Source organism: Schistocerca serialis, chromosome 1 (assembly GCF_023864345.2).
Source record: "Schistocerca serialis cubense isolate TAMUIC-IGC-003099 chromosome 1, iqSchSeri2.2, whole genome shotgun sequence".
Lineage (NCBI taxonomy): Eukaryota > Metazoa > Arthropoda > Insecta > Orthoptera > Acrididae > Schistocerca > Schistocerca serialis.
The window spans coordinates 668,767,182-668,794,191 of record NC_064638.1 but is presented as its reverse complement, the minus strand read 5'-3'; the positions used below and the strand labels follow the sequence as shown (position 1 = coordinate 668,794,191).

The window sequence follows — 27,010 nt, the reverse complement described above, 5'->3', positions numbered from 1 at the left end:
TTCACCGCTGATATTATTGGCAACTTTATTTCTTTATATTCTGCATCAGATTGTTGCACAAAATGAAGACAATCTATATTAGATGTCTTAGATATTGTTGTTGTGTAACAGGCGAAAATATACATTACAAAAAGGAACAATAAATTTCCACATGTGTCATCCATTAGACAAAATATACCTTTACACGAAAGTCTTGTGGGTGTCACAATTTTTTTAAGTACTTTATATCCCGCGATGAGTTGAAGGAAAAGAGCTCTAACATTTTATCTTCATTCCACAAGTAGCTAGGGTAATGAACGTTCAGCAGTACAGAACCTGCCAGTATGTGGACAGGTCCAAAACAACAATCGTGTGACAGGTGTCTTTGAGACTGATCGCTAAGACCTTTTGTTTGCTTCAACAGGCACCCTATAGTTTCTTATGTAGCATATTTTGAAGTTTTTCCAACAGCATTGCATCGTCTCTGCAATCCTAGAGTTAAGTCCAGATCCTGACAACCTGTAACACACAGTGTTGCACCATCAAACTTCATGGTGAGCACTGCGGCTGCCATGAGTTTACAGTTTTAGAGAGATTTAGTACTCATAAGCTCTCGGCTTGTTAAAGCCTAGATTTGATCAGATCAGCACCCAGCCCTGAACAGCTCAATTTCTTGATGTGTTCACTTTTGGCACCAATCATGAGTGGGGTAAGCATTATCAAAATACCATAGAAGCCGCAAGCATTCTCCCTTATTCTGGAGGAAATTTTCGATATGATAAGCCACTAAAATTACTATCCTGTTCTTGTTGTAAATCAAAAACACTCTTACTAAGTTTTTAAGCAGTCCATACTGATAGTCTTTTGGACTTTAGAGTCTCTGAGCAGTAGCTAGAAATGTGTACTTATGTAATGGAAGCTTTTTTTTTGCTGTTATTTTCTGGTATTTTTGTACCAAAGATTATTGTCTTTTAAGAAAAGGTAGAATAATAAGACAGGGCTGGTAGGTGAAAGTCACATATGAACTCAATTCGCATTTTGCAGTTCCGTTGGGTGTCACATTTTTGTGCATGCCTGCTGCTCAGCAGAAGCATGTAAGCAACAATGTTAAAATTTCTTTGAGTCAGTTATCCAGTAGGGCATAAGTTTATTGGAAAATTTAACTAACAACATAACACCACTAACACCGCTGAAGAAAGCTATCAACAACATATAATGCCCAACAGAGAGATTCACATTCCTAATTAATTAAAAATACAAGCAATTGCTTCTTTTCACTTTTGGAAATTTTGATTATCTTGCAAATAACTGAAACACAATTTTAAAAATTCTACTTCAAGCAGTACGGCAGCACTTAGCACAAAGACAATTTCCCACACGATAAATCAAATTGTCCAGACACAGCAGGATATAAGGTTAATTTATTATAACAAATTAGAAAATAAGAGTGTATTTAACCTGCATTTTTGTTATGTGGAAGGCTGCTCTGTAACCTCATAGTATAGAATAGCTGTTATTCTTCCAAGGAATGGAGCTAAGTTTAAACAAGAAAACTGTAAATTTATCTGGTGATTTTTGTAGTTATAAATACTGTAGTAATTACGAAGGTAATCCCAAAAGTAAGGTCTCCTATTTTTTTTATAAGTACATAGACCTGTTTAATTCTACAATGGTTTACATCAGTTTACATCTTGAACATTTAGCTATTTTTTGACATTATCACCATTCCTGTCAATGCATTTTTGTAGACGCTGTGGCAGTTTTTGTATGCCCATGTCATACCAGCTCACCGTCATGCTGTTTAGAAAGTTATGAACCTCTTCTTTCACCTCGTAAGAGCTGAATAGCTGGGACCACAATTACCGCCAACAGGTGTTGTGAGTGTCTAAAAAAACTCAAACGGGCAGTCCATACCTGGAGAAGAGGAATGGTGAGCAAGGGCGTACCATTTCTCCATGACAACACTCACCCACACATCCGGCAAACTGTTGCTCTCCTGCAACAGTTTCAGTGGAACATAATCACCCACCCACCCTATAGTCCTGACCTGGCACCCAGTGACTATCACCTGTTCCCTAGGTTAAAAGAACAATTGGCCAGAAAGCAATTCAGCTCCGACGACGAGGTGAAAGAAGAGGTTCATAACTTTCTAAAACAGCATGGCGGGGAGCTGGTATGACATGGGCATACAAAAACTGCCACAGCATCCACAAATATGCATCGACAGAAATGGTGATTATGTCGAAAAATAGCTAAATGTTCAAGCTGTAAACTGATTTAAACCATTACAGAAATAAACAGGTCTGTGTACTTATAAAAAAATAGGAGACCTTACTTTTGGGATTACCCTCGTATATTGCACTAATGCCCGAAACATTATGTTTGCTCTCAATCTCTCTCTCTCTCTCTCTCTCTCACACACACACACACACACACACACACACACACACACATATATTCATATTTCATGCATAAAACTGGCAGTCACCGAATTTATGACTTCAATCCAATTATTAACTGTGCATTATGGTCAGAGAATCTTCATGTAAACTAGTAGTGCTTTGTGACTGAGTAATTCAAAAGGTAGTGGGCATTTAAATCTGATGAAAAACAATTTATCTATTATTGTGAAGGGTTCGTAGTGAATGCTGGCAGGGCTCATGCTTCAGTCCTTTTAAGTTACAGCTTGTTTTCGACAGCTGTCATAGTGAAGTGTATCAAGATTAATGTCTAAGTAAGGTACAAACATTACAGTTGTCAACAACATCAACATATGGATTCTCTTGGTACAATTGTGGATAGCAGAGAAGGTTAACAGATACTAGCAACTTGTGCATGTCAATAGGTAAAGCAATGTGCAGTAACTGACCATACAACACAATAACAGTCACTTTAATGAGCTATTCCTGATTAGAATGCTACACACACACACACACACACACACACACACACACACACACATCCATTATACTACCCACCAGGTTCATCAGTGCAGTCAACATGTTAGTTGCACGGAGAAGGTCCACAAGTTTTACCAGTCATAATTTTTACTCCATTTGTAAAAGGGCATGTTCTAGTTCAAAATTAATTGCTTGACACGATAGATTCTTTGCGAAAGCTCCCTCCAGCACAAGACAGTGGTGATGGTTACATATTGTGAAAACGTTTACAAGCTCGGACTCTGGACCTCTCTTTCTCCTAAAGAAATGGGGGGATGCACCAATACTGCATTGCTTCCTCAAATGGCAACGGAACCTTGTCTTTTAAGATAAAAATGTACTTCATTGTACTCTTTTGTGTCTTAATGGCTGGAAGAACAAAGTGTGGACTTCCATCACCCACAGTGACTCCAAAAGTCATTGATGTCACTTTGGTTCCTCAATAGGTTCATACCCTTCCCTACATACTCAGCATTTAAGATCACAGTGCACACAACATGGTTAGCCATAAATCATCATTACAGTTACCATCCAATTACAACAATCTTGACATGGCAAAGAATTAGCTAGGTTAAGTGGTCACACCTCAGTGATCACACTGTATCAGGAAAAAAGGAAGAATAAATTAACAGATTGCTACTCACCATAAAGATGCCATGCTGAGATGCAGACTGGCACAATGAAAGGACTGTTACACATTAAGCTTTCTGCCAAAGCCTTCTTCAGAAAGGAAAGAGACACAAATACACACAAGCAAGAATGTGTGTGTGTGTGTGTGTGTGTGTGTGTGTGTGTGTGTGTGTGTGTGTGTTTCTTTCCAAAGAAGGCTTTGGTTGAAAGCTAAATGTGTAACCGTCTCTCTGCTGTGCCTGTTGGCAACTCAATATATCATCTTTAAGCTGAATAGTACTTTATCTTTTTCGTAATATTGTTGATATTCAAAACTGGACTTTCCATTATTTGGGAGAAAAAAAAAAGTCAGAAACACACAAATACAAACTGAAAAATCAAACAGTGGCACAGAAAGCTTCAACATGCACCTGACTATCACTACAGAACTCACTGCAATGGGTCTCTTGGATGCGGTTTGCGGTGACTAGCCAGTCGCCCAGGTTCCAGCAGTGCATGCTCCCATACACTGTTAACAGCGTGGCTGTTCAGTGACTGCAATAACAGAAGCTGTGAAGCACTCCACACACTGCGCCGAAGGGACTTTATTTGTGATACATGTCGCCCCAGACTCCGATGTACAGAGCAACAGTCATCGCAGAGGACAACACATCTATTCACCGATGCCCAAGCAGGGTCTGTAATAACAGGTTACCATCAATAGAAGTAAAATAACCAGTTTATAAAACAGCTGCAAGGCATCACTGATTAAATTAATTATTTCACTATATATACATCTCAATCTTTGCAAAAATAAAACATGGCCATTTGAAGTAAATTACCAGACAGTTATAAGAGGGATGCATAGTTTAATGTGTATATTGGAGACTTGCGCGACTAGATTTTCACACATTAACAAATCCGTGTGATATGTAAAAGAAGTGATAAGTAACTAAACAAATATCCTAGGACTGATAGAGGACTGAGGTCCCAGGTCTTTGGAGTCATGTACTGACACTTATCCCATCAGCCAACAAGCCACATTACATTTGATTGTAACAAATATTTATATTGCACTACCACATTAGCAAACAGCAATAACAACAATTTAAAACACACAGTGGGCCTTCCTGTCCAACTAACATCATAACTGAATGGCTCTACAAACTAGCAACATTTCTGTAACACATATCTCAAGAACTAATTTAAAACTCCAATTTATCATTTGTTCCTAACCACACATTCCGAGGTCCACAGGTCATCTGCCTTAATGCTATGGGGCTGGGTAGAGAGCATGTGGTGTAGAGTAACAACCATGAGACTCAGGTTGACTCGAACTCTCGATCGTACCCTTTCTCCCAGGGATGCTAGTCCTGCAGCATTATGATAAAACTCTCTAGTCTCGGAAGGTATGAATCGAATTTAATGACAAGTTCATAGTTTGCATTGGTCTGTGAAGAATGCTCTAAATAGCACAATTGCAACAGCACTTCCTGAGAAAAGCAGAGTCCCTATCTGGCAGAAAGTTTTAACTCACCATAAAACATTTAAATATTTCATGTTTGAAAAGCATTCTATGCTTTCATGAGGGTGCCTATTTCCTAACTGTTGTAATTTTTCATTTCCACAAACGAAGGTGGGTAGGGACAGAAATAACCCCCCCCCCCTCAAGCGGGTAAACTAATTTCCATAACAATAGTGGGTGCGGGACATACTTTGTACATATGTAAAGAATAGCTGTTTTTATGTTACAAAGATAAACATGTAAGAGAAAAATCATAGTTTAATTAAAGACAATGATGAAAGAAACTTACATAATACGCACTAAAGAACTGTCTAATTAAGGAATAATGAAATAGAAATGACACACACACAGCATTAAAAAGCACAGTTACATCAGATCCCAGCCAACTACTTATTCGATTGCTCGTTATCTTGCAGAAAATTGCCTCATTGTGGGATTGCGCTGCTAGCTCGTAATGTGGGTCATTTTCCTGCATGGATCGTAATCTTTTTCTGACCTAGCTCACTGTTTATTTTACACTATTGTTGCTCACTCTGATGTATGACAACACAGTTTACCACTCTTAGCAGAAGCAATAATGAGGGAATAGGTATAGGCTCACAATTGTGAAACAATAATGGATTGGTACAAAACAATTTTATTTGCGTTTGGCACGCTTTATACACAGGCGCACCCACCTGAGGGTTAATGGGCACACAAAAACCTTTCTGTACTTCACATTACATCAGACTCATAACATTTTTTAAGCTACCTATTCACAAATATGAACGTTTCTATAGAATAGATAGTGCTTACAGGTGCCAGGAATTTCCATGTGCAGAATGCAAACTGCAAGAAAATTTCTCCTTACCACCGAAGAGACCTCAAAAAAAACATTGGCCAATTAAGAAATCTTGAGAGGTGTCTTTAGCAAGAAGTAGATTATCCTAAATGGAACAGAACAATCAGATGCTACAGCAGGTGTGACTAACACAATTTCTGTACACCTGACTGAACTTGCCAAAGTGTTTTTGCCACACAAACAGCAGCAATAAGTTACAAACTGTGATAGGTATTTATCTTATCTATGTCTGGTGTAAAAAGAGGATCATCAATTGGATTTATATCCCACAGCCCATCCTACGATGTACAGCTGAGGATACAACTTACGTTGCATACCAATATCATTACCATTTCCTGATCCATTAACAAATTACTGTTTTACTTTCACGGTCATTTAACTAAATACTCAAAGGAGGAAATAAAAAGATGCTGCTACATACTTTCTAGTGTGTGCACTTCTTGTATTAAACAATAAGACTTTTCATGAATATCAATGTTCCTCATGCAACATTCACCACATAAGTTCTTAAATATGATAACAATATGAATCTTCTCCCAGTCACTTGGAACACTTTTGCTAATCCAGTGACTTCACACCACCTGCCGCTAAAAGGGGAGCAAGTTCCTGCACATAATCTACATGTAATCAAAAGGTATCCTATCAGGTCAAGTGTGATTGATTTTAGTTAATTTTCAGTTCCTTAATCTTTTACCTCTATATGAAGTTGAAAAACGAACCAACTCTCTTTGTTCTACTAATATTTGTTCACTCTGAACCAGTTTTTAGCTTACCGGGCAATTTTATCTATTGTGTCATTTCCTTAAACAGTGGAAAATCCAGGGTGGAATGTAACAATATGATGAAAAGGAAAGTTGCTATTCACCATATAGAGGAGATGCTGAGTCGCAGATACACAAAACAAAAATACTGTCACAGATAAGCTTTCAGCCACCAAGGCCTTCGTCAAAATAAATGACAGACACTCGTCGCACACACTTATGCAAACCAACTCACACACACGTTTGTTTTGTGTGTGTGTGTGTGTGTGTGTGTGTGTGTGTGTGTGTGTGTGTGTGTGTGTGTGTGTATTTTTGGCGAAGGCCTCGCTGGCCTAAAGCTTATTTGTGACAGTCCTTTTATTGTGCCTATCTGCGACTCAGCATCTCTGCTATATGAAGAGTAGCAACTTTCCTTTTCATAATACTGTGTCACTTCCTCATCTGCACAATAATTGAAAGGATAGCCATCATCTTTGGTAAAATAATTTTGGAAAATAGAATTCATTATTTCACCCCCTCTCTCCTCTCTCTTTTTCTCATTCTAAGTATACTAATGAATTAGCAAGCCGCCCTGGCTTCACAGTAACAAATTAACACACACAACTGCTAATTGTGAAACAGTTTATTAGTGATAATCATATCAGAATCCCTGCAGTAGTTCCTGCAATTATCGTTAGCATACAGGCAGGAAAATAAAATGGGAGACTTTAAATTGGGTATACCTATAGACAACCGAACAGATGACTGAGCCACCAACTGCCTTATGGGGTTTTTGTCAGTCCAATATACATTTTACTTTCAAATTCATTGAATATTTTTCACATTGCTCACCTAACAGTAATTTTGTTTCAGAACAATGTTTTGGCTCTGTTTACCTGCAATGAAGAGATCTCTACACAGTGAAATAATTTTCTAACATAGTTACTCATAACCTTGCGTGGCACATACCTATGTAAAGTGCACTGTACTATACTCTTTAGCTTTATTCACTGATAATTCACTTTTTCAGTCCACGAGATGAATGTCTAATATTGGCTGCTCAAGTACACTAGACTCTCGCCCTTGTAATTCGGCCTCTCAGTAATCCAGCACACATCCAAAAACACATGCACAATGAATTATCATGCATTGCAATGCTTAGTTAACCAAAGCTTTATATACTGTATTTGAAATTTTAGCTTTCTTTACAGTTTGGAATAATGTCTTCTAAAAGGAAACACATTATGCTACACTTTAAGCAGAAACATGAAATTTAAAACACAGAGGATGTACTTTATTAAATCCAAAAATTCCTTAATTTTCAAAGAAAACTTAGTCATTGAGTGTACAGTATACTGTACATAATTATACAGTCGTCGACAGGTCACTGAAGTTGAGCACTGTCGGTCTGCCGAGCGCTGTTGGCAAGCGGGGTGCGCTCAGCCCTAATGAGGCAAATTGAGGAGCTACTTGGTTGAAAAGTAGAAGCAGCAGCTCCGGGGTCGCAAACTGACATACAGCCAGGAGAACGGTGTGCTGATCACATGCCCCTCTATATCCGCATCCAGTGACGGTTATGGGCTGAGGATGACACAGTGGCCGGTTGGTACTGCTGGGCCTTCATGGCCTGTTTGGGAGGAGTTAGTTAATTAGCATTACATTGGTACTGCATGTTTCTGGTTGTCATATAATGTATTTCAGGAAACCTCGGCAGCTTCAGCACCAGCAGTGTGAGACATCTTTATGCTGTCTCCTCCTGTGTCTTCTTCTTCATCATCACTTTCATCATTACTTTCTTGCACGCTTTTGATTATTTCTTCATTGGTTAAAGTTTGGTCCATATCACAGTTTTCGTCATTCAGCCACTTAGTAACAACTTCATCAATTTCTTCTCCTCCTGGAAGGTTGTGGAACATGTCAGCGTACAAAGTAATTGATAATTCTTAATTGACTGGCTCATCACTGTCGCTCACAACTGGATCCAACTTAGCATCAATGGGTGGGCACAATTTTCTCCAGCTCTTTATTATGGTAGCGCTCTCCACTTTATCCCATGCTTCGGCTGCTTGGGAAACATTATCACATATGTTAATTGCTTTCTACGCCTTCAGCATAGGCTCGAAAGTCGGACCTTGATTTAGGCTTATTGAAAATTAAATACTTGATGAGGAATTCAGTAGACTATCAGGACAACTGCATAATCACCAAGAAGTGCACAAATAGGGATGTGCCTTGGTGGAATAACAACTTAGAAATGCGAAGAAAACAGGTATGGAGACTATTTAATATTGCGAGACGTAAAGGACAATGGGCTAAATAGTGTGAGGCCCTTGTCAACTACAATCTTGCAATCAGACAAGCAAAGAAGGCGTCCTGGAAGGCAATCTGTGAGGAAGTGGAGAGCACGATTGCGCAAGCCAGACTTCACAAGATTCTCACTAGAGTACCAATCAATTCAGGAGGTATGTTGAGGAAGGAGGATGGAGAATATGCAAAGACAGCACATGAGATGCTGGAACTGCTCCTCAAAACTCACCTTCCTCAATATTCTCTGCCGGACAACACAGTCTACAAAGTGATCCCAGAGAGACAATGGTTCTCAGGCACTCAAAGAGACGACTGGGAATCGGCCAAGGAGATTGTGAACTTTAATAAAATCCAACGGGTGGTGGGAACATTCCAACCATTCAAGTCACCCGGCCCAGATGGAATTTTTCCAGCTCTCCTGCAACATGTAGGAGAGAAGCTCATAAGAGTCCTATGTAGGCTATTCAGGGTTAGCCTAGGAGTAGGCATCATTCACAATGCTTGGAGGGCAGGGACGATTGTCTTCATTCCAAAGCCAGGGAGAACTGATCATACCAAGGCTAAGGATATGAGACCAACCAGTTTGTCCTCCTCCATTCTCAAAACATTGGAAAAACTGGTTAATGTATATGTTGGGGAGAGGAGGCTAAGTAGGGCCCCTCTACATTCAAACCAACATGCATATCAACCAGATAAATCATGCGAGTCAGCTCTCCACCAACTCGTTGCGAAGGTGGAGAAAGCACTTCACTTCCACGAAATAGCCCTCTGCATCTTCCTGGATATTGAGGAGGCCTTCAGTAACAATATCGATACCATGGTAAGGGCAGCAGAGGTGCATGACCTGGGGACCACTATATGCAGTTGGATCAGGGCCATGCTTAGTGGAAGGAAAGTAGAGCCTACCATGATGAATGAAAAGATGGTAATTAACACCACTAGAGGCTGCCCACAAGTAGTAGTTTTGTCCCCTCTATTGTGGAATCTAGTGGTGAACAAACTCATTGAGGAATTAAATGCCAGACAATGCTTCTGCCAAGGATACGAAGATGACCTTCTCATAGTAATACTTGGCAAATTTACTGACAGTTAGAAATATGGCACAAGGAAGTTTGGACATCATGCAAAATTGGTGCATTAAACAGGATCTGAGGGTTAATCCTAAGATTCAAGTTGGAATCTAAAGCTCTTTGATGAAACTCTACCTTTGAAGGGAATAGTGAAACATCTAGAGGTAACCTTAAATGAGAAGCTAACATGGAACCCTCACATTAACAAAAAGTACTTGAGTACTGGAAGGGCTTGTGCCAAAAACTGGGGCCTAAGCCCCAGGGGTATACACTGGATATACACCACAGTGGTTAGACCTAGGATTTCCTACAGGGCCGTAGTGTGGTGGAAGAATGTAGAACAGCTGGTTGCAGCTAAGGAGCTTGCTATGGTGCAGAGATTGGCCTGCTTAGCCATAACAGGTGGAATTAGCAGCACACCAACTGCTCGAATGGAAGCCATGCTGAACATGCCTCCTCTACACCTTTGGGTCAAGATGGAGGCAGCAGCTGGGGCATACATACTTAAAACTGGTAAAAATTGGGTCTCATACAGATATCCAGAATCATACACTAACATAGTGAGTGAGGTAAATATAGGAATGGCTGGGGAAATGCCTGCTGACTGTATAATAAGTCCCAATTGCTTCGACAAGCCTTAAAACATAATAATTGGAAGTAGGGAGCAGTGGGATAAAACAGTTAAGACACCGTACGGGGGACATTGTTTGGTTCACTGATGAGTCAAAAATAGACCAAGGTGTTGGGGCAGGGGTGTACCGGGTTCAGCCAAGACTGGAGGGCATCATCTCGCTAGGAAAACTGGTCTTTGTATTCCAAGCTGAAATTACTGCAATCAGGGCATGTGTGGAGGAGAATATGTGTAGGTGTTATAAGGATCATAGCATCTACATCTATTCAGACAGCCAGGCAGCCCTGAAATGATTGGCAGCTCCTGCAACAAGATCTAAGATTGTTGTAGAATGCCACAGGACGCTGGCAGAGCTAGGGGGAAGCAATAGGGTAAACCTAGTGTGGGTCCATGGCCACTAAGGGATCTGTGGCAATGAACAAGCCGACAGATTGGCAACGATGGGGACAACAACTCCATTTATTGGACTGGAACCTGCCCTGACAACCACCAAGGCTATGATCAAATTAGAACTACAGAACTGGCTTAGGAAACAGCACGTAGGACATTGGACCAAGGTCCATAAACAAAAACATGGCGAGGTAATGATGCCCAAGCCATGTTTTAAAAGAAGCTCTGTAATCCTGGGATTGAACAGGAAAGAGATCAAACTCATGACTGGACTGATGACCGGCCACGGGAATTTCAAAAGACACCTACACACAATGGGTATAATGGAAGAGGACCCTAAATGTAGAATCTGTGATGAGGGTCAAGAACTGCATCACACCTAATCTGCGAATCCATGGCATTGGAGAGTAAAAGATACAGAATCTTCGGGACAACTACACCTGAAGAGATTGTGTCTAACAAAAAACTGGTAGAGGGACTTCGTGCACTATTTAAGGGCATTGGTTGGCTTTACTGGATATACAGGGAGCAATACCGCACAATAAACTTAGTTTCAGTGTGGGCAGTGGGGGGAGAGGGGGGGGGGGGGGGGGGGCTTATGCTATTTTAGCCTCCCCGTTAAAATCAAATCAAAGCTTCCGCATACATGTAGACTTTAAGTGGCGAATGTGGGGCAGCCACGTCAGCTTATTATCAAAAATAAGGCCCAAGAAATGAGACTGTGCTACAACATCGAGGAGCAGGTCGCCGAAATAAAGTTCTGCATAGGGTTGTACTGTAGGTAGACGACAAAATTGCGTAACCTGCGTTTTAAGAGGGACAAAACTGGAAGCCCTGGGTGGTGGCCCACATAAATGCTCATCGGATGGCGTCTTGGAGCTTTTGCTCAGCAGATGCTACTGAGTGGCAGATGTACCAGATGCAAAAATTGTCGATGTACAAGGCCAGGGCAGCCAGGGACCCAACAGAGGTCACAAGCCCATTGATGGCAATGAGGAAGAGTGTGACACTTAGCACAGAATCCTGTGGGATACCATTCTCCTGAATCCAAGGGGCACTGAGAGAAGTACCAACTTGAACCTGGAAGAGCCGGTAAGATAAGAACTTGCGGATAAAAATCGGAAGGGGACCACAGAAGCCCCAGTCTCTCTCTCTCTCTCTCTCTCTCTCTCTCTCTCTCTCTCTCTCTCTCTGGTGGGGTTTTAGGGTGCAAAACATTTAAGGTCATAAGCGCCCAGTATAGGACTACAGAATGCTGGGTACGCAAGAGTAAAAAACAGTTGCGAGGTCCAATACAAAAAAGAAGAATAAACAAAGCTAAAACATCAAGATGTTACGGAAGAGTACCTAAAAGACGTCGACAAGACACCGGAGTCACCAAGTAGAAATCAAATCTCTTGTCATATTACTGCTTCTTAAAAAACTTAAAACGTGAGCCACAGCTCACACGTCATCCACTAAAAATGTCTGGTAATGTAGGTGGCAGCCCGAGCCTGAGACACAACTGGCGAAAATAGGGGCAGAGGATCAGGAAATGTCTGACCGTTAATGGCTGGCTACAGAAAGGACAGCTGGGTGCAGGGTCACAACTCACAAGTGGCAATGACTAAAGCAGCAGTGCCCTATTCACAACCGAGCTAACATTACTTCCTAATGGTGAGACGGCTGGGAGGAAGTCGACCAGGCTGTTGGGAGAGGTTTGACTCTCTGAGTTTATTCCCATGAAAGGAGCATCAATGGTCATGCCAAAGTGACATGATACACCGATAGAGAAAAGTACAAATATCTTGCGAGGGAACAGAGTAAGAGGCGGACTGAACGAAATGGACTGCGGCCTTGGCTGCAGCATCAGCAGCGTCATTCCCAGGCACACCAATAGGGCCAGGAACCCACATGAACATCAATTGGGCTCCCCCGTCCGGGAACACATGGAAGTAGTCCTGTATCCGTTGAATGATGGGATGGACTGGATCGGGATGATCCAGACTCTGAAGGGCAACGAGGGAGTCAGAGCATATCACACAGCGAGTGAGCTGGTGCCTCCGAATGTAGTGAACAGCCTGATAGAAGGCAAAAAGCTCTAGTGTAAAAATTGTGCATTGGTCAAGAAGCCGGAATTGAAACTTATCAGCCCCAACGACAAAGGAACAGCCAACACCGTGGGCGGACTTGGAACCATCAGTGTACAAAAATATGCTATTGGCAAGTTTTGAGCGAATTTCAAGAAAGTTGCAGCGATAGGTCAGCTCGGGAGTCGAATCCTTCGGGAACGAGCTGAAGTCAAAATGAACACAAACCTTTGTCTGAAGCCAAGGTGGTGAAGGGCTCTCCCCCATTCAGAAAGTGGCAGGAAGTGTGAACTGCAGCTGCTGAAGCAGGTGACAAAAGCGGATGCCAGGAGGCCGCAGAGAAGAAACGTACATCTCATATTGGCGGTCAAGAATGTCATCAAAAAAAGGGTCAAAGGTTGGGTGGTCTGGCATGGAAGAAAGCAGACATGCATACCTACTGAGTAGGATGTCATGCCGCTATGACAGTGGTAGTTCACTGTCTTCTGCGTAGATACTCTCAACAGAGTTAGTACGGAAGGCACGAGCGGCGAGACGGATCCCCAAATGGTGTATTGTATTTAGACAGCAGAAGATAGCCAGCCGTGCAGAGGGGTAGACAATGCAGACATAATCCAACTTGGAGCAAACAAGAGATCGATAGAGGTGGAGGAGGACAGTCCGGTCAGCTGCCCAAGAGGTACCACTCAATACACGAAGGACATTTAGAGACCGGGTGCAGCGTGCAGCCAGATAGGACACATGGGGAGACCAACTGAGTTTCCTATCGAACATAAGCCCTAAGAACTTCGTTGCATCCACGAACGGGAGAGAATTTTGGCCCAGTCACAAGGACAGTGGAAGAAACGCCTTGTACCGCCAGAAGTTGGCGCCAATGGATTTGGTAGCAGAAAAGCGGAAGCCGCTTGTGACACTCCACGAATATAGACGGTCCAGACAACGCTGAAGACAGTGTTGCAGGAGCTGCAATAAATAGCAAAGTCGTCAACGAAAAGAGAACCGGAAATGCCAGCTGGAAGGCAGTCCATAATGGGGTTGATGGCTACGGAGAAGAGGACGACACTGAGTACGGAGCCCTGAGGCACCCCGTTCTGTGAAAAGATGTGGGATAGGGAGGAAACCACACGTACCCGGAAAACTCGATCAGTTAAAAATTCTCGGATGAAAGTGGGAAGATGACCGCGAAGGGCCCATGTGTGCCTAGTACGTAGAATGCCTGTCCGCAAAAACAGGTACCATAGACTTTCTCCAAATCAAAGAAAACAGCCACTGTTTGTCACTTCCGCAGAAAATTATTCATGATGAATGTTGACAGGGTGACGAGATGATCAACCGCCAAGCGGTGCTTTCGGTACCCACACTGAACATTAATGAGAAGATGGTGTGTCTCCAGCCACCACACCAATCGACCATTGAACATGCGTTCCATAACCTTACAAACACTGCTGGTAAGGGGAATTGGATGATATCTGGAAGGAAGGGATTTATCTTTACCAGGCTTAGGTAGGGGAACAATAATAGCTTCAAGCCAAAGCATCGGAAATACACCGTCAGTCCAAATACGGTTGTAGGTATCGAGGAGAAAGCGTTTTCCTGCAAGAGGAAGATTCTGCAGCATGAGGACGTGGATTGTATCGGGCCCAGGAGTAGAAGACCTGGAAGAGGAGAGAGCATGTTCCAGCTCCCTCATAGTAAAACGAGTACTGTAGCATTCGCGATTCAAAGAGAGAAAAGAGATTGCACGAGCCTCATCTGCCTGTTTCTGAGGAAGGAAGGCAGGATGGAAGTGGGTGGAGCTTGAAACCTCTGCAAAGTACTGGCCCATAGTGTTGGCAACATCTACAGGGTTGACTATGACGTTTCCTGCCACAGTCAGACCAGGAATCGGGGAGTGGGCGGTAGTCCCAGAAAGCCGGCACAGGCCACCCCAAACAAGAGAGGATGGAGTAAAACTATTGAACGAGCTGATGAAGGAAACCCAGCAAGCTTTATTGCTTTCCTTAATAGTACGGCGGCACTGCGCACATAGTTGCTTGCAGCGGACGCAGTTCGTTAACATAGGATGATGGTGAAAGACGCGAAGCACACATCGTCGGACACAATCGTATTGCCACACTCCACAGTCCACCAAGGGACCGGGACCCAATGGGGAGAAGAAGCAGTATGAGAGATAGAGGATTCGGCAGCTGAGAGAATAACGTCCATGAGGTGCTCGATCTGATGATCACAGCTGGGAAACAGCCGTTTGTCAAAGACTGCCAAGGAGGAATATAGCCTCCAGTCTGCAAGAGAGAATTTCCAATGAGTGGGCTGCTGTGGTGGGGTATGGCTGTACAGGCGAGTCACACTAGGGAAGTGGTCACTCGAGTAAGTATCGGAAAGAGCACACCACTCGAGATGTCGAGTGAGATGGGCAGAGCAGATCGAGGGGTCTAAGTGGGAATAAGTGTGCGTGGAATCAGAGAGAAACATGACTTCACCAGTGTTAAGGCACACAAGATTAAGATGATTAAGAAGATCCGCCAAAAGAGAACCTCTCGGGCAGGCGACAGGTGAGCCCCAAAGAGGATGGTGGGCATTGGTGTCACCGAGGAGCAGAAAGGGTGGAGGAAGCTGAGCAACAAGCTGCATCAGGTCTGCCCTAGTGACAGCAGAAGACAAAGGGATATAAATGGTGCAGAGGGTAAAGGTAAATTCGAGAAGGAAAACACGGCAGCAACTGCTTGCAGGTGCGTGTGCAAGGGGATAGCACAATAACAATCACCACCTCATAGAAGCAGCATGACCCCACAATGAGCAGGAATCCCTGCCCTCAGTGGAAGGTCCATCCGGAGCAAAGTAAAATGGGAAAGAGCAAAATGGTCTTGAGGACATAGCATGGTTTCTTGGAGACAGACGAAGAGCGGACATTGCGATCGCAGGAGCAGCTGCAGCTGCAGGTCCGCCTGTTAAACCGAAGGCACGGATATTCCATTGTAAAAGAGCCATAAAATTTAGGAACACTGGAGAATGAAGAAGAAACTCACCTCAACGGCCGATTAGAGCGAGCTGTCAAGGGACGACGGCCACTGGAATCCACAGGTGGAGGATCTTCGTCCATCAACTCTGCAGGATCAACAGAGCTTCCCTGGTGTCAGTCAGTTGAAAAGGACCGACGAGTCGGAGAGGGGGAAGACTGTTTGCCTTTGGATGATTGTTTTGGCTTTTGGCGATTGGCAGAAGAGCCACTGGCTGCGAACTCTAGGTACACAAGAAATCTTCCAGGGAATAAACCTTTTCGAATTGACGGTTCACTGGTTGCGTTGCAACTGTCTTCGCCGGTGAGTGCGAAGAATGGGTAGCGGGAAGCGGGAGAAGTGTCAGCTTGAAGGCGAGGTGACATAACACCATCAAACTGAACTGTAAGTCACAAGTTTTCGTAGCAATGTTTTTTGGGGGACAGGGAGGGGCTAACACGGTGCTGTACCTTCCAGATGAAGGAACATTCAGTTTACAGCTCACCAACAGTTTCTGAACAACAGGAAAAGGTACCTTCTCCTTCACCCTTATCTCCTGAACACCCCGCTCGTCAAGATAGATGGGACAAGAATGAGAAGAAGCAGCATGTTCGCCATGACAATGCAGTGGGTGGAAGGAGGTGGACAGGCGCCCCCTCATGTGAATCCCTGCAACAAGTGACACATTTGGTCATGTTTTTTCATGATGTGCTGTATGATTGAACTGGTGGCAGTTTTAACACCTCAACAGATTGGGAATGTAAGGGTACACAGAGATGACTTCATAGCCTGCCTTGATCTTGGTAGAGAGCGTTAACCGATCGAAAGTCAGCCAAATCGGCAGCTTCCTTCTTCATAACTCTATGAACAGCAGTAACGCCCTCATCCGATAGATAATTAGTTATTTTGTACTTAGTCAAGCCATCCAACAGCCGAGTGTAGATAACACTTTGGGACGAGTTAAGTTTCCTGTGAGCCTCCACTTTTATAGGATATTCATGGAGAGTTTGGGCCTTGATTAGTTTCTGGGCCTGGAGTGCACTATCAATTTCCAAAAGCAGTGTTCCATCGCGGAGACGAGACCATGACTTCGCAGGGCCTGCAATGCCATCCAGGCCTTTCTGTATAACAAAGGGGTTTACAGAAGCAAAAGTCTGGTTTTTGTCTAAACGTGAGACTACTAGATATTGAGGCGCAACAGGAAGAGACATGGAGGTGGGAGCCTCATTCCACTTTCGTTTATGGGAAACACTCAGAGAAAGAGAGGGAAAATCAGTCACTGGGAAGAAGTCCCCCATGATTGCCAGTGACTGATGGCGCGCTCCTTCCAGCAGGGGCCCTCCAAAGGGGAGCCCCCCACCTTAGGTGATTGTCCACACCTTAGGTCACACCTCCCAAACGACAGACGGAGGGACCAATCGGTAGAGGAGGAAGGTAAAAGCTCAGGCAATCACACCTCCCTGGGCCAGGCTGGTACCAGGGAGTACAAGCGGGCCTACATGCCAACCCGGGGCTGGGAATAACCTGTTACCCAGTCTCCTGCTATGCGTCAAACGCGTGGGTGGCCATCAGGCACACACAGAGCGAAGACGAAAAGATAAGAAAGAAAGGAAGGAAGGAAGGATGGCCCCAAACGCCACAGCAGAGGAAAAGGAGAGCAGGACAGGGAAAAAGAGCAGTGCAGGGAAAGAGCAGTGCAGGGAAAGAGCAGTGCAGGGAAAGAGCAGTGCAGGGAAAGAGCAGTGCAGGGAAAGAGCAGTGCAGGGAAAGAGCAGTGCAGGGAAAGAGCAGTGCAGGGAAAGAGCAGTGCAGGGAAAGAGCAGTGCAGGGAAAGAGCGACACAGGAAAAGAGCAGTGTAGGGAATGAGCGACACAGGAAAAGAGCAGTGTAGGGAATGAGCGACACAGGAAAAGAGCAGTGTAGGGAATGAGCGACACAGGAAAAGAGCAGTGTAGGGAATGAGCGACACAGGGAAAGAACAAGATAGGGAAACAGCAGTGCCAGAGGGAAGATACCTACAAGTAAACCAACGCAAATGAGCTTCAGGAGCCCATGGAGGCACGAGACATCTCCCCAAGAGAGGGGAAAAGGACAGAAGAAGAGGAGACAAGCAGCACTGAAAGTGAAGCAGTGCTGCGAGGGCTGGGGCCCCGTGGTTGCCAAGCACGTACTCACCAAAGAGCGGTGAGCCCCCTGGGGGGAAAACCCCAGTCATGGAGGGTAACTAAAATGCCATGACGTATGCCTTCTGTAGGTCAAAGAAGACCGCGACAAGATGCCAGCAGTGAGTCAATGCCTATCAGATGGATGATTCCTTACTGAGTAAATGGTCAGCTGAAGATCGTCTTGCCCAGAAGCCACGCTGATATGGGGACAAAAGACCCCAAGATTCGAGTACCCAACATAATCTGAAGCTGACCATTCTTGCAAGCAGTTTACAAAGTACATTGGTCATGCTAATTGGATAGTAGCTGTCAAGAGACATTGGCTTCTTCCCAACCTTAAGGACTGGCACAACTATACTGTCTTGCCATTGTGACGGAAAAGCCCCTGTGGGCCAAATGTGGTTGAAGACCCCGAGGAGATGTTGCCTCTGGAGAACATAAGTGTTGCATCATCTGGTAGTGGATGGAATCCAAGCCTGGGGCCGTGTCTCAGGATGAGGCAAGACCCTGCAGAAATTCCCCATTCAGTGAAGGATGCATTATAGGGCTCAGCATGGTGTGGGATGAAACAGAGGAGGGTCTGTTCAACTCTGCAATTCTGCCAGATAAAGGTAGTAGGATAGGAATAGGACGCCAATGTCGTCGCAAAGTGTGTGACAAAGTGTTCTGCGAGGACCAATGGATCAGTGCACAGAGCATCTTGGAGGTTAAGACCCTGGACAGTTGACTGTTCCTGGTGGCCCAGAAGGCTAAGGAGCTTAGACCAAATCTGCGATGAAGAGGCATACGTCCCCAGGGAGGAAACACAGCACTCCCAGCATTGTTTTTTTACTCCACTTAATACGTTAATGAGCCTTAGCTTGTAGAGGCTTGAAAGTGAGGAGGTTGGGTTGTGAAGAGTGTCGCTTAAATTGCTGCAGAGCCCGTCAGTGGTCCTGGACAGTGACAGCGACTCTTTGGTCCACCACAGTACCGGTCAACGATGAGGGGTCCTGTAGATAGGGGGACAGAGTGCCAGCAGCATGAAGAATAGTGGCAGAGACGCCTTACACGACTTCATCAATAGAATTCGAGAGGGAGGTGTTGCAAGTGTGCAGCAGACATACATAAAGGCCAATTGGGCCTGTGGAATGCCCAACATGGGGGGCCCGTCTGCCTGGCAGCCACAGCGGGACGATAGAATCACCGGAAAGTGGTCACTGTCACAAAAGTCATCATGAGATGACTAATGTAGGGAAGCCACAAGTGCAGGGGAGGAGATCATGAGAGCAATAGCAGAGAATGTGCCATGAGTGGCACTGAAGTGGGTAGGGGAACCATCACTGAAGAGAGAAAAATTGAGTTCCGTGATAAGTTGGTCAATTAAGAGACCCCTACCAGTTAAAGTGACACTCCCCCAAAGTGGGTGGTTGGCATTGACATCCCAAGAAGGATAAACAGAAGCGGGAGTTGCTGGATTAAGATAGACAGTGCAACGTCAAGTAGTGGCCTACCTGGAGCTGGAGGAGGAGGAGGATATTAGTGTCTAGCGTCCCGTTGACAACGAGGTCATTAAGAGGTGGAGCACAAGCTCGGATTAGGGAAGGATGGCGAAGGAAATCAGCCGTGCCCTTTCAAAGGAACCATCCCAGCATTTGCCTGAAATGGTTTAAGGAAATCACGGAAAACCTAAATCAGGATGACCGGACACGGGATTGAACCGTTGTACATCCGAATGCAAGTCCAGTGTGCTAACCAGCCTACCTGGAGAGAGGTAGGCATTGCAAATGGCGATTGCCGGAGTCGTTTGCACTCCGGAGTGAACCAAAGTGCAACCCCACCAGATGCTACCCCGACACCAGCACAGTGCTGACAGAATTCCCGATAACCATGCAATGTTGGAGAGTATTCATCACAGAAATGCGTTTCTTGAAGAACAAGACAATGCAGAATATGAGGAGACAAGACACTGCATTTCTGGTAGGTGACTATACTATCTTTTGAGTGGCAAGAGTCCAAGTTAGATATAAAGCAGCCGAGAGGAGATCATGTCACTCGGTCGGTAGTCGTCACCAATAAGGACAGGGTGATGACACCGGAAAGGGGGGGGGGGGGGGGGGGGACGGACGGACTTGGTATTTATGTATCTTCTTCTCTTTCAGAGGTGGAGGAGTGCAGGGCACAAAGGGCGTACAGCTGTCTGCAAGATCTGGAACCAAAGGAGAGCGGGCGACCTTGGGGTACACAAATGATGGGTCTCGTGGCCAAGTGGTGGGTTGGTTGGTTTAAAAGGGTGGGGGTGGGGGGTGGGGGGGAAGGGACCATGGAAAAGAAGAAACCAAAGAAGACATACGGCAAAATAACAGGAGAAACGAAGAACATGAAGAATGACAGAAGGACAACACACGCTACAATGGACAAAACAGGACAAGAAAACCACAGAGAGAGATGAAAAAAACAGGGAGAGGAGATTAAAATCAAGACAGCAGATTACCATGGCTGGCTAACTATGAGAATAAAAAAAGAGAAGCCAGCTGCTCTGCAACACGTTAAAACCTCCACCATAAAAGCCCTAGGGTGGAGGGCATAGACGGACAAAGTAAATGTGCAAAAACTCAGGTCAAATGATAAAACCCACTCTCACAGATAAAACGTAAAACTAAAGCTGCTGTTGAGGCATTGTTGCCCAACACCGAAGATAGGGTGCTGGGAAAGTAAAAAGTCTGCCGCAGAGCGGCTGAAAGTGGGTAGTCCAGCAAGAGGTGGACGACCGTCATTTGTGAGCCACAGCGACGGAGGAGGTAACCATGTGTGAGCCACATATGGCCAATGCGGAGTCGACAAAGGACAACTGATTTCCTGCGAGAAGTCCGCGGGGAAGACATCCACACATTTGTAGTCTCCTTAATGACACGCAGCTTGTTGTGCATACTGTTATGCCATTCTGTCTCTCAAAGCCGAAAAAACCTTGCGGCGTAAGACAGATCACAGGTCAGTTTTAAAGATGCCCATCTCCAGGAGCTGTTCCACATAGCCTGTTTGGCCAGCATGTCAGCAAGTTCGTTGCCTGGGATTCCGACATGTCCTGGGGTCGACACAAACACCAAACACCACTGAACGACTGGGCAGTTCCAGGACAGAGATGAACTCCTGGATGTTCACTACCGAAGGATGGCAAGGGTAGCACTGATCAACAGCTTGTAAGCTGCTCAGGGAGTCAGAACACAAAAGAAACGACTCACCAGAACAGGAAGGGATGTACTGAAGTGCACAAGATAACAAACTCTGCAGTGAATACACTGCAGCCAGCAGGCAAGGAATGCTGTTCAATATGGCCTCTGTGGACATAGGTGAAGCCAACATTACCATCAGCCATTGAGCTGTCGGTGTAAACAACTTCAGAGCCCCCGAACATGTCAAAAATCGAGAGGAAGTGACAGTGAAGAGCAACATAACTGGTGAGCAGTTGTGCACGTCAGAACCGCAACGGAAGGATTCTGGCCTCCACTAGGACACTGGTCATAAGATGCATTCTAAAAGCTCCCATCGTTAGGCGAACGCCACAGTGGTGCACTGGGTCAAGGAAAAGCAACACTGAGGATGCCACTGAACCATAAACCAGACTCCCATAGTCAAGGCGGGATTGAACATGGGTTCTGTAGAGTTGCAGCAGTGTAGAGCGATCTGCACCCCAGTTGGTGTTGCTCAGGCAGCAGAGAGGAGCACTGAGGTGCTGCCAGCACTCCCACTTAAGCTGACGAAGATGAGGTAGCCAAGTTAATCGGGTGTTGGAAACCACTCCTAAGAATCGATACATCTCCACTACAGTGAGTGGATCGTTGGCTAAAGCCCATGACTGCACCTTGTGAATGGCTCCCTGTAGGTGCCGCTCAGCAACACCAGTACTGGAGGAGCAATAAGAAATGCAAAAGTTATCCGCATACAGAAAGGGGAGACTAACGGCCCTACAGCTGCTGCTAGGCTGTTGATGGCCACTAAAAATAGAGATACACCCAATATGGAACCCTGCGGCATGTAATTCTCCTGAAGACAAGGAGGGGGGAACTACGGTAGGCACCAACTTGGACTCTGAAAGTATGAAGCGACAGGAAGTTTTGGATAAAAATTGGGAGCAGGCCAAGGAGACCCTACTCATACCATGTGGCAAGGATATGATGTTGCCAGGTCGTGTTGTATGATTTACATATATCAAAAGAGACTGCAACCAGATGTTGGCATCTGGAAAAGGCTGTTCAGATGGCAGACTCGAGGGTCACAAGATTATCAGTGGTAGAGCGACCCTGGCGGAAGCCGCCCTGACATGGAGCCAGCAGATCATGTGACTTCAGGACCCAACTCAACTGCCAACTTGACATACATTCCAGCAGCTTACATAGAACGTTGTGAGGCTGGTGGGCCAATAGCTATCCATATCAAGTGGATTTTTACCAGGTTTCTGTACCAGAATGGTTGTGCTCTCCTGCCACTGTGATGGAAAGACGCCATCACACCAGATCCGGTTGAAGATGACGAGGAGATATAGCTCGTAGTCAGAGGAGAGGTGTTTAATCACCCGACTGTGGATCCAATCCGGCCTAGGAGCTGTGTCGGAGCAATGTGCAAGGGTGCTGAGGAGCTGCCACTCTGTAAATGGGGCATTGCAGGGTCCACTGTGCGGTATAGTGAATGAGAGGACTTTACTTTCCATTCCGTTCGCTGTTTGAGGGTACAAAAGGCTGGGAGGGGGGGGGGGGGGGGGGGTAGTTCTCTGATGCAGAGGCTCGTGCATAGCGCTCAGAAAGTGCTCGTCAATCGCATTTGCATAATTCGTACAGAGTACGCCATTGATGTTAACGCCAGGGACACCAGTTGGGGTCTGGCACCCAAAAAGATGTCTGATCTTCATTCAGACTTGGGAAGGTGACATATGGCACCCAATGATCGACACATACCTCTCCCAACACTCCTGTTTCCGTCCTTTTATAAGCAGGTGAACGCGGGCACAGAGCCGCTTAAAGGCAATTAGGTGCTCTAGGGAAAGGTGCTGCTTATGTCACTGTAAAGCTCGCCGACATTCTTTAATTGCCTCAGCGACTTCCGGTGACCACCAAGGGACTGACCCTAGAGAAAATAGAGAAAAAGGGATCACCTTTTCCGCTGCAGAAATTGTCGTCGTAGTGGTCTGCTCAATTACAACATCGATGGCACCACGTGGGTGACACTCAACAGTGATAGCAGAGGACAAGGCTACGCAGTCTGCCTTGTTTAAAGCCCATCAAGGTAGGCGTCCGTGAGCATGACGCCGGGGGAGTGACAGGAAGATGGGGAAGTGGTCACTGCCACACAGGTCATCATGTGCTGTCCAGTGGATAGATGGGAGGAGTCCTGGGCTGCAAATTGATAAATCAATGGCTAAGTAACTACCATGAGCCACACTGAAATGTGTGATGGCCTCAGTATTTAAGAGGCAGAGATCGAGTTGGGACAGTAAGCATGGTGCTACCCCACAAGGGGTTATGGGTGTTAAAATCTCCCTTAAGTAGGAAAGGTTTAGGGAGTTGACCAATCAGTGCAGCCAATATGCTCAGTGGTACCGCACAACCTGGAGGGAGATATATGTTGCAGACAGTTATTTCCTTCATTGTCTGTATCCTGACAGCCACAGCTTCAAGAGGAATTTGAAGGGGGCACGGGTTCACTACATACCAAGTTCAGGACAAACTCAAACTCCACCTGACACTGTTATATTCACTAAGATTCTTGTAATATCCCCTGTCGCTGTGAAGGGCAGGGGTCCACAATGCCGGGAACCAGGTTTTCTGGAGGGAAATGCAGAAATCAGGTGTAAAGCTTAACAGTTGCTGTAGTTCCGCCAGGTGGTGGAAAAAACCTCAAGAATTCCACTGGAGGATGACGTGATCGTGAGACCGGGAAGGCATGAAACACTCAAAGATGTAGTCTACACCTCAGTCACCTGTTACCACCAACTTATTTGATGAACAGGCTACATATTTTGTGTCTGAGGGTCTGGTGAGATCTAGGTCTTCAGCAGACGCCAGAATCTTCACCTCATCCTCAGACACGGAGCTTGTAGGCAGTAGTGGTGTGGTTGCCACCGAAATTCTCTTGGTCTTGGGTGTCTTCTTTCTGGATTTTTCTTGCTGATCCTGGGTTTCTCTGGCTGGGAGGGCTTCACTGATCCAGTCTCTGGGACTGAGGATAATCGTGAAGCCCTACGACCAGCTGCTTTGGGCACTTCAGCCACTGGTAGGTGTCATCTTTCCCACCAGCGGAAACCGAGGAAGGGAGTGGCCCAAGGGACCCTTTCCTAATGAGAGGAAGCTGAAGAAGACTTACGCTTCTCTGGATGAGATGGTCTGGGGGGGGGGGGGGGGGGGGAGGGGCAGTGTTCTCAAGGCAGGTGGTGCGGGAGCAACAGGGAGGGATGGCAGGTGTAGTCTTCCGGCTCTGAGATCTGACTGGAACTCGCGGAACTAATGGGGCCACAAAAGTGGCAGCATAAGAGGTGGTCACAGCCACAAGATGTTGGCACTCAAAAAAACCTCTTGGCCTCAGTGTATGTCAGTCGGTCCAAGATCTTGTATTCCATGATTTTCTTTTCTAACTGTAAAATCCTGCATTATGGTGAGCAATGGGAATGATGCTCTCTGCAGTTGACACAGATGGTTGGTTGGGTGGTTTAAAGGTGGGAGAAGGAACCAAACTGGAAGGTCATCGGTCCCTTGTTCCTAATAAAACAATGCCACAAGTGTGAGAATAAAATGGATGAAACATATAACACAAAACGGAAAGAATGGAAAAGGCACAAGAACGAAGGGAAGGCAACGAACTCTAAACGGAAAAAAACCCAGAGAGATGCTAGAAACAGAAAAGAGTAAAACATGAAAGCAGATTATAGTGGCTGGCCAACCACGACAATATAAAGGGGAAGCCAGCCACTCTGCAACACATTAAAACCTCCACCCTAAAAGCACTAGGGTGGAGGACAAAGAAGGATAAAGGACATGCGCTAAAACCTACATAGAAGTATAAAATTCACTCTCACGGATAGAATGTAAAACTAAAGGCACTGGTGCCCAACACCGAAGGCAGGGTGCTGAGAAGTTAAAAGTCTGCCGCAGAGCGGCTAAATGTGGGCAGTCCAGCAAGAGGTGGACTACTGTCATTTGGGAGCCACAGCGACATTAAGGTGGGTCCTCACGACGGATTTATTTATTTATTTATTTATTTTTGTTTTGGTGGGGTTTAAGGGCTATCAACTACTGAGGTCATTAGCGCCCAGTCACAATTGTTAGAGCACATAGAATCTAGTAAAACTCAAGGGGGGAGTGGGTGGGGGGGGGGGGGGGGGGGACACCAGAAAGTTCGTACAAAGATGCAGATAAAATAAGTGAAAGAGTTAGATGTCTTTGGACAAGCCAGTCAAAGTAATAAAACGAAGAACACGAGCAGCTGCTCGAGCGTCATCAGCTAAAATATCCTGTAAAGTAGATGGCTGAGACAGGACAACACGAGATTGACTAAAACGGGGACACGACAATAAAACATGGTGCACTGTCAAGGCATGACCACAAGGGCACTGCGGGGCTGGGTCACCGGAGAGCAGGTAGCGGTGGCTAAACCGGCAATGCCCAATCCGCAACCTGGTCAGAAGGACCTCTTCTCGCCGAGATGGTCGGGAGGAGGTTGTCCAAGCAGTTGGGAACGGTTTTACTGCCCGGAGCTTGTTTTCTTGAAGCGATGACCAAGTATCCCACCACAACGACACAAGCCTCTTACAAACAACCCCACTAATGTCCGATGACGAGACACAATGGGAGGCTGGCCGAGGCAGGAGGACTGCAGCCTTGGCTGCAGCATCAGCAGCCTCATTCCCAGGCACTCCCACATGGCCGGGAACCCACAGAAAGCTGACAGGAGAGCCACCATCAGCAAAAGAATGGAGGGACTGCTGGATCCGTTGCACCAAGGGATGGACCGGATATGGAGCTCCAAGGCTCTGAAGAGCACTGAGTGAATCAGAGCAGATTACATACGATGAATGGCGGTGGCGGCGGGCATACTGAACGGCTGGTCGAGGAGCTGGTATTTAAAAGTGACGGCCCCGACGACAAAGGCACAGCCAACACCATCGTCAGTTTTGGAGCCATCAGTGTAAATAAAGGTGTGACTGGTAAGTCGCGCACGAAGTTCGACAAACCGTGAGCAATACACTGCAGCCAGGGTACCCTCCTTTGGGAGTGAGCTGAGGTCGAGATAAAGATGAACCGGAGTCTGGAGCCAAGGTGGTGTCGGGCTCTCACCCACTCTGAAGGTGGTAGGGAGTGCAAAATCCAATTGTCGAAGCAGGCAACGAAAGCGGACTCCAGGGGGCAGCAGGGCAGACACATACAACCCATACTGACGGTCGAGAGAATCGGCGAAGAAGGACTGATAAGAGGGGTGGTCGGGCATTGACAACAGCTGGCAGGCATACCGACAAAGTAGTACGTCGCGCCGGTAGGTCAATGGTAATTCGGCAGCTTCAGCATAAAGACTCACGACGGGACTAGTGTAAAATGCTCCGGTCGCAAGACGTAACCCCCAATGGTGGATGGAGTTGAGACGGCGTAAGAGGGATGGCCGAGCAGACGAGTAGACGAGGCTCCCATAATCCAGCTTCGATCGGACTATGGACCGATACAAGCGAAGCAAGACAGTGCGATCCGCTCCCCAAGATGAACCACTAAGAACTCTGAGGACATGAAG

General features: G+C 45.7%; 1 protein-coding gene across 3 annotated transcripts in view; it reads right to left on the bottom strand.

Moving 5' to 3' along the window:
- The window catches only part of LOC126479952 (ARF GTPase-activating protein GIT1), a 223,215-nt gene that overhangs the window by 169,151 nt on the left and 27,054 nt on the right, over positions 1-27,010 (bottom strand). For all 3 annotated transcript variants that reach the window (XM_050103828.1, XM_050103830.1, XM_050103827.1), the window contains exon 2: positions 3,982-4,225. In XM_050103828.1, coding sequence (XP_049959785.1) covers positions 3,982-4,225 — 244 coding nt within the window. The remainder of the gene's footprint in view (positions 1-3,981; positions 4,226-27,010) is intronic.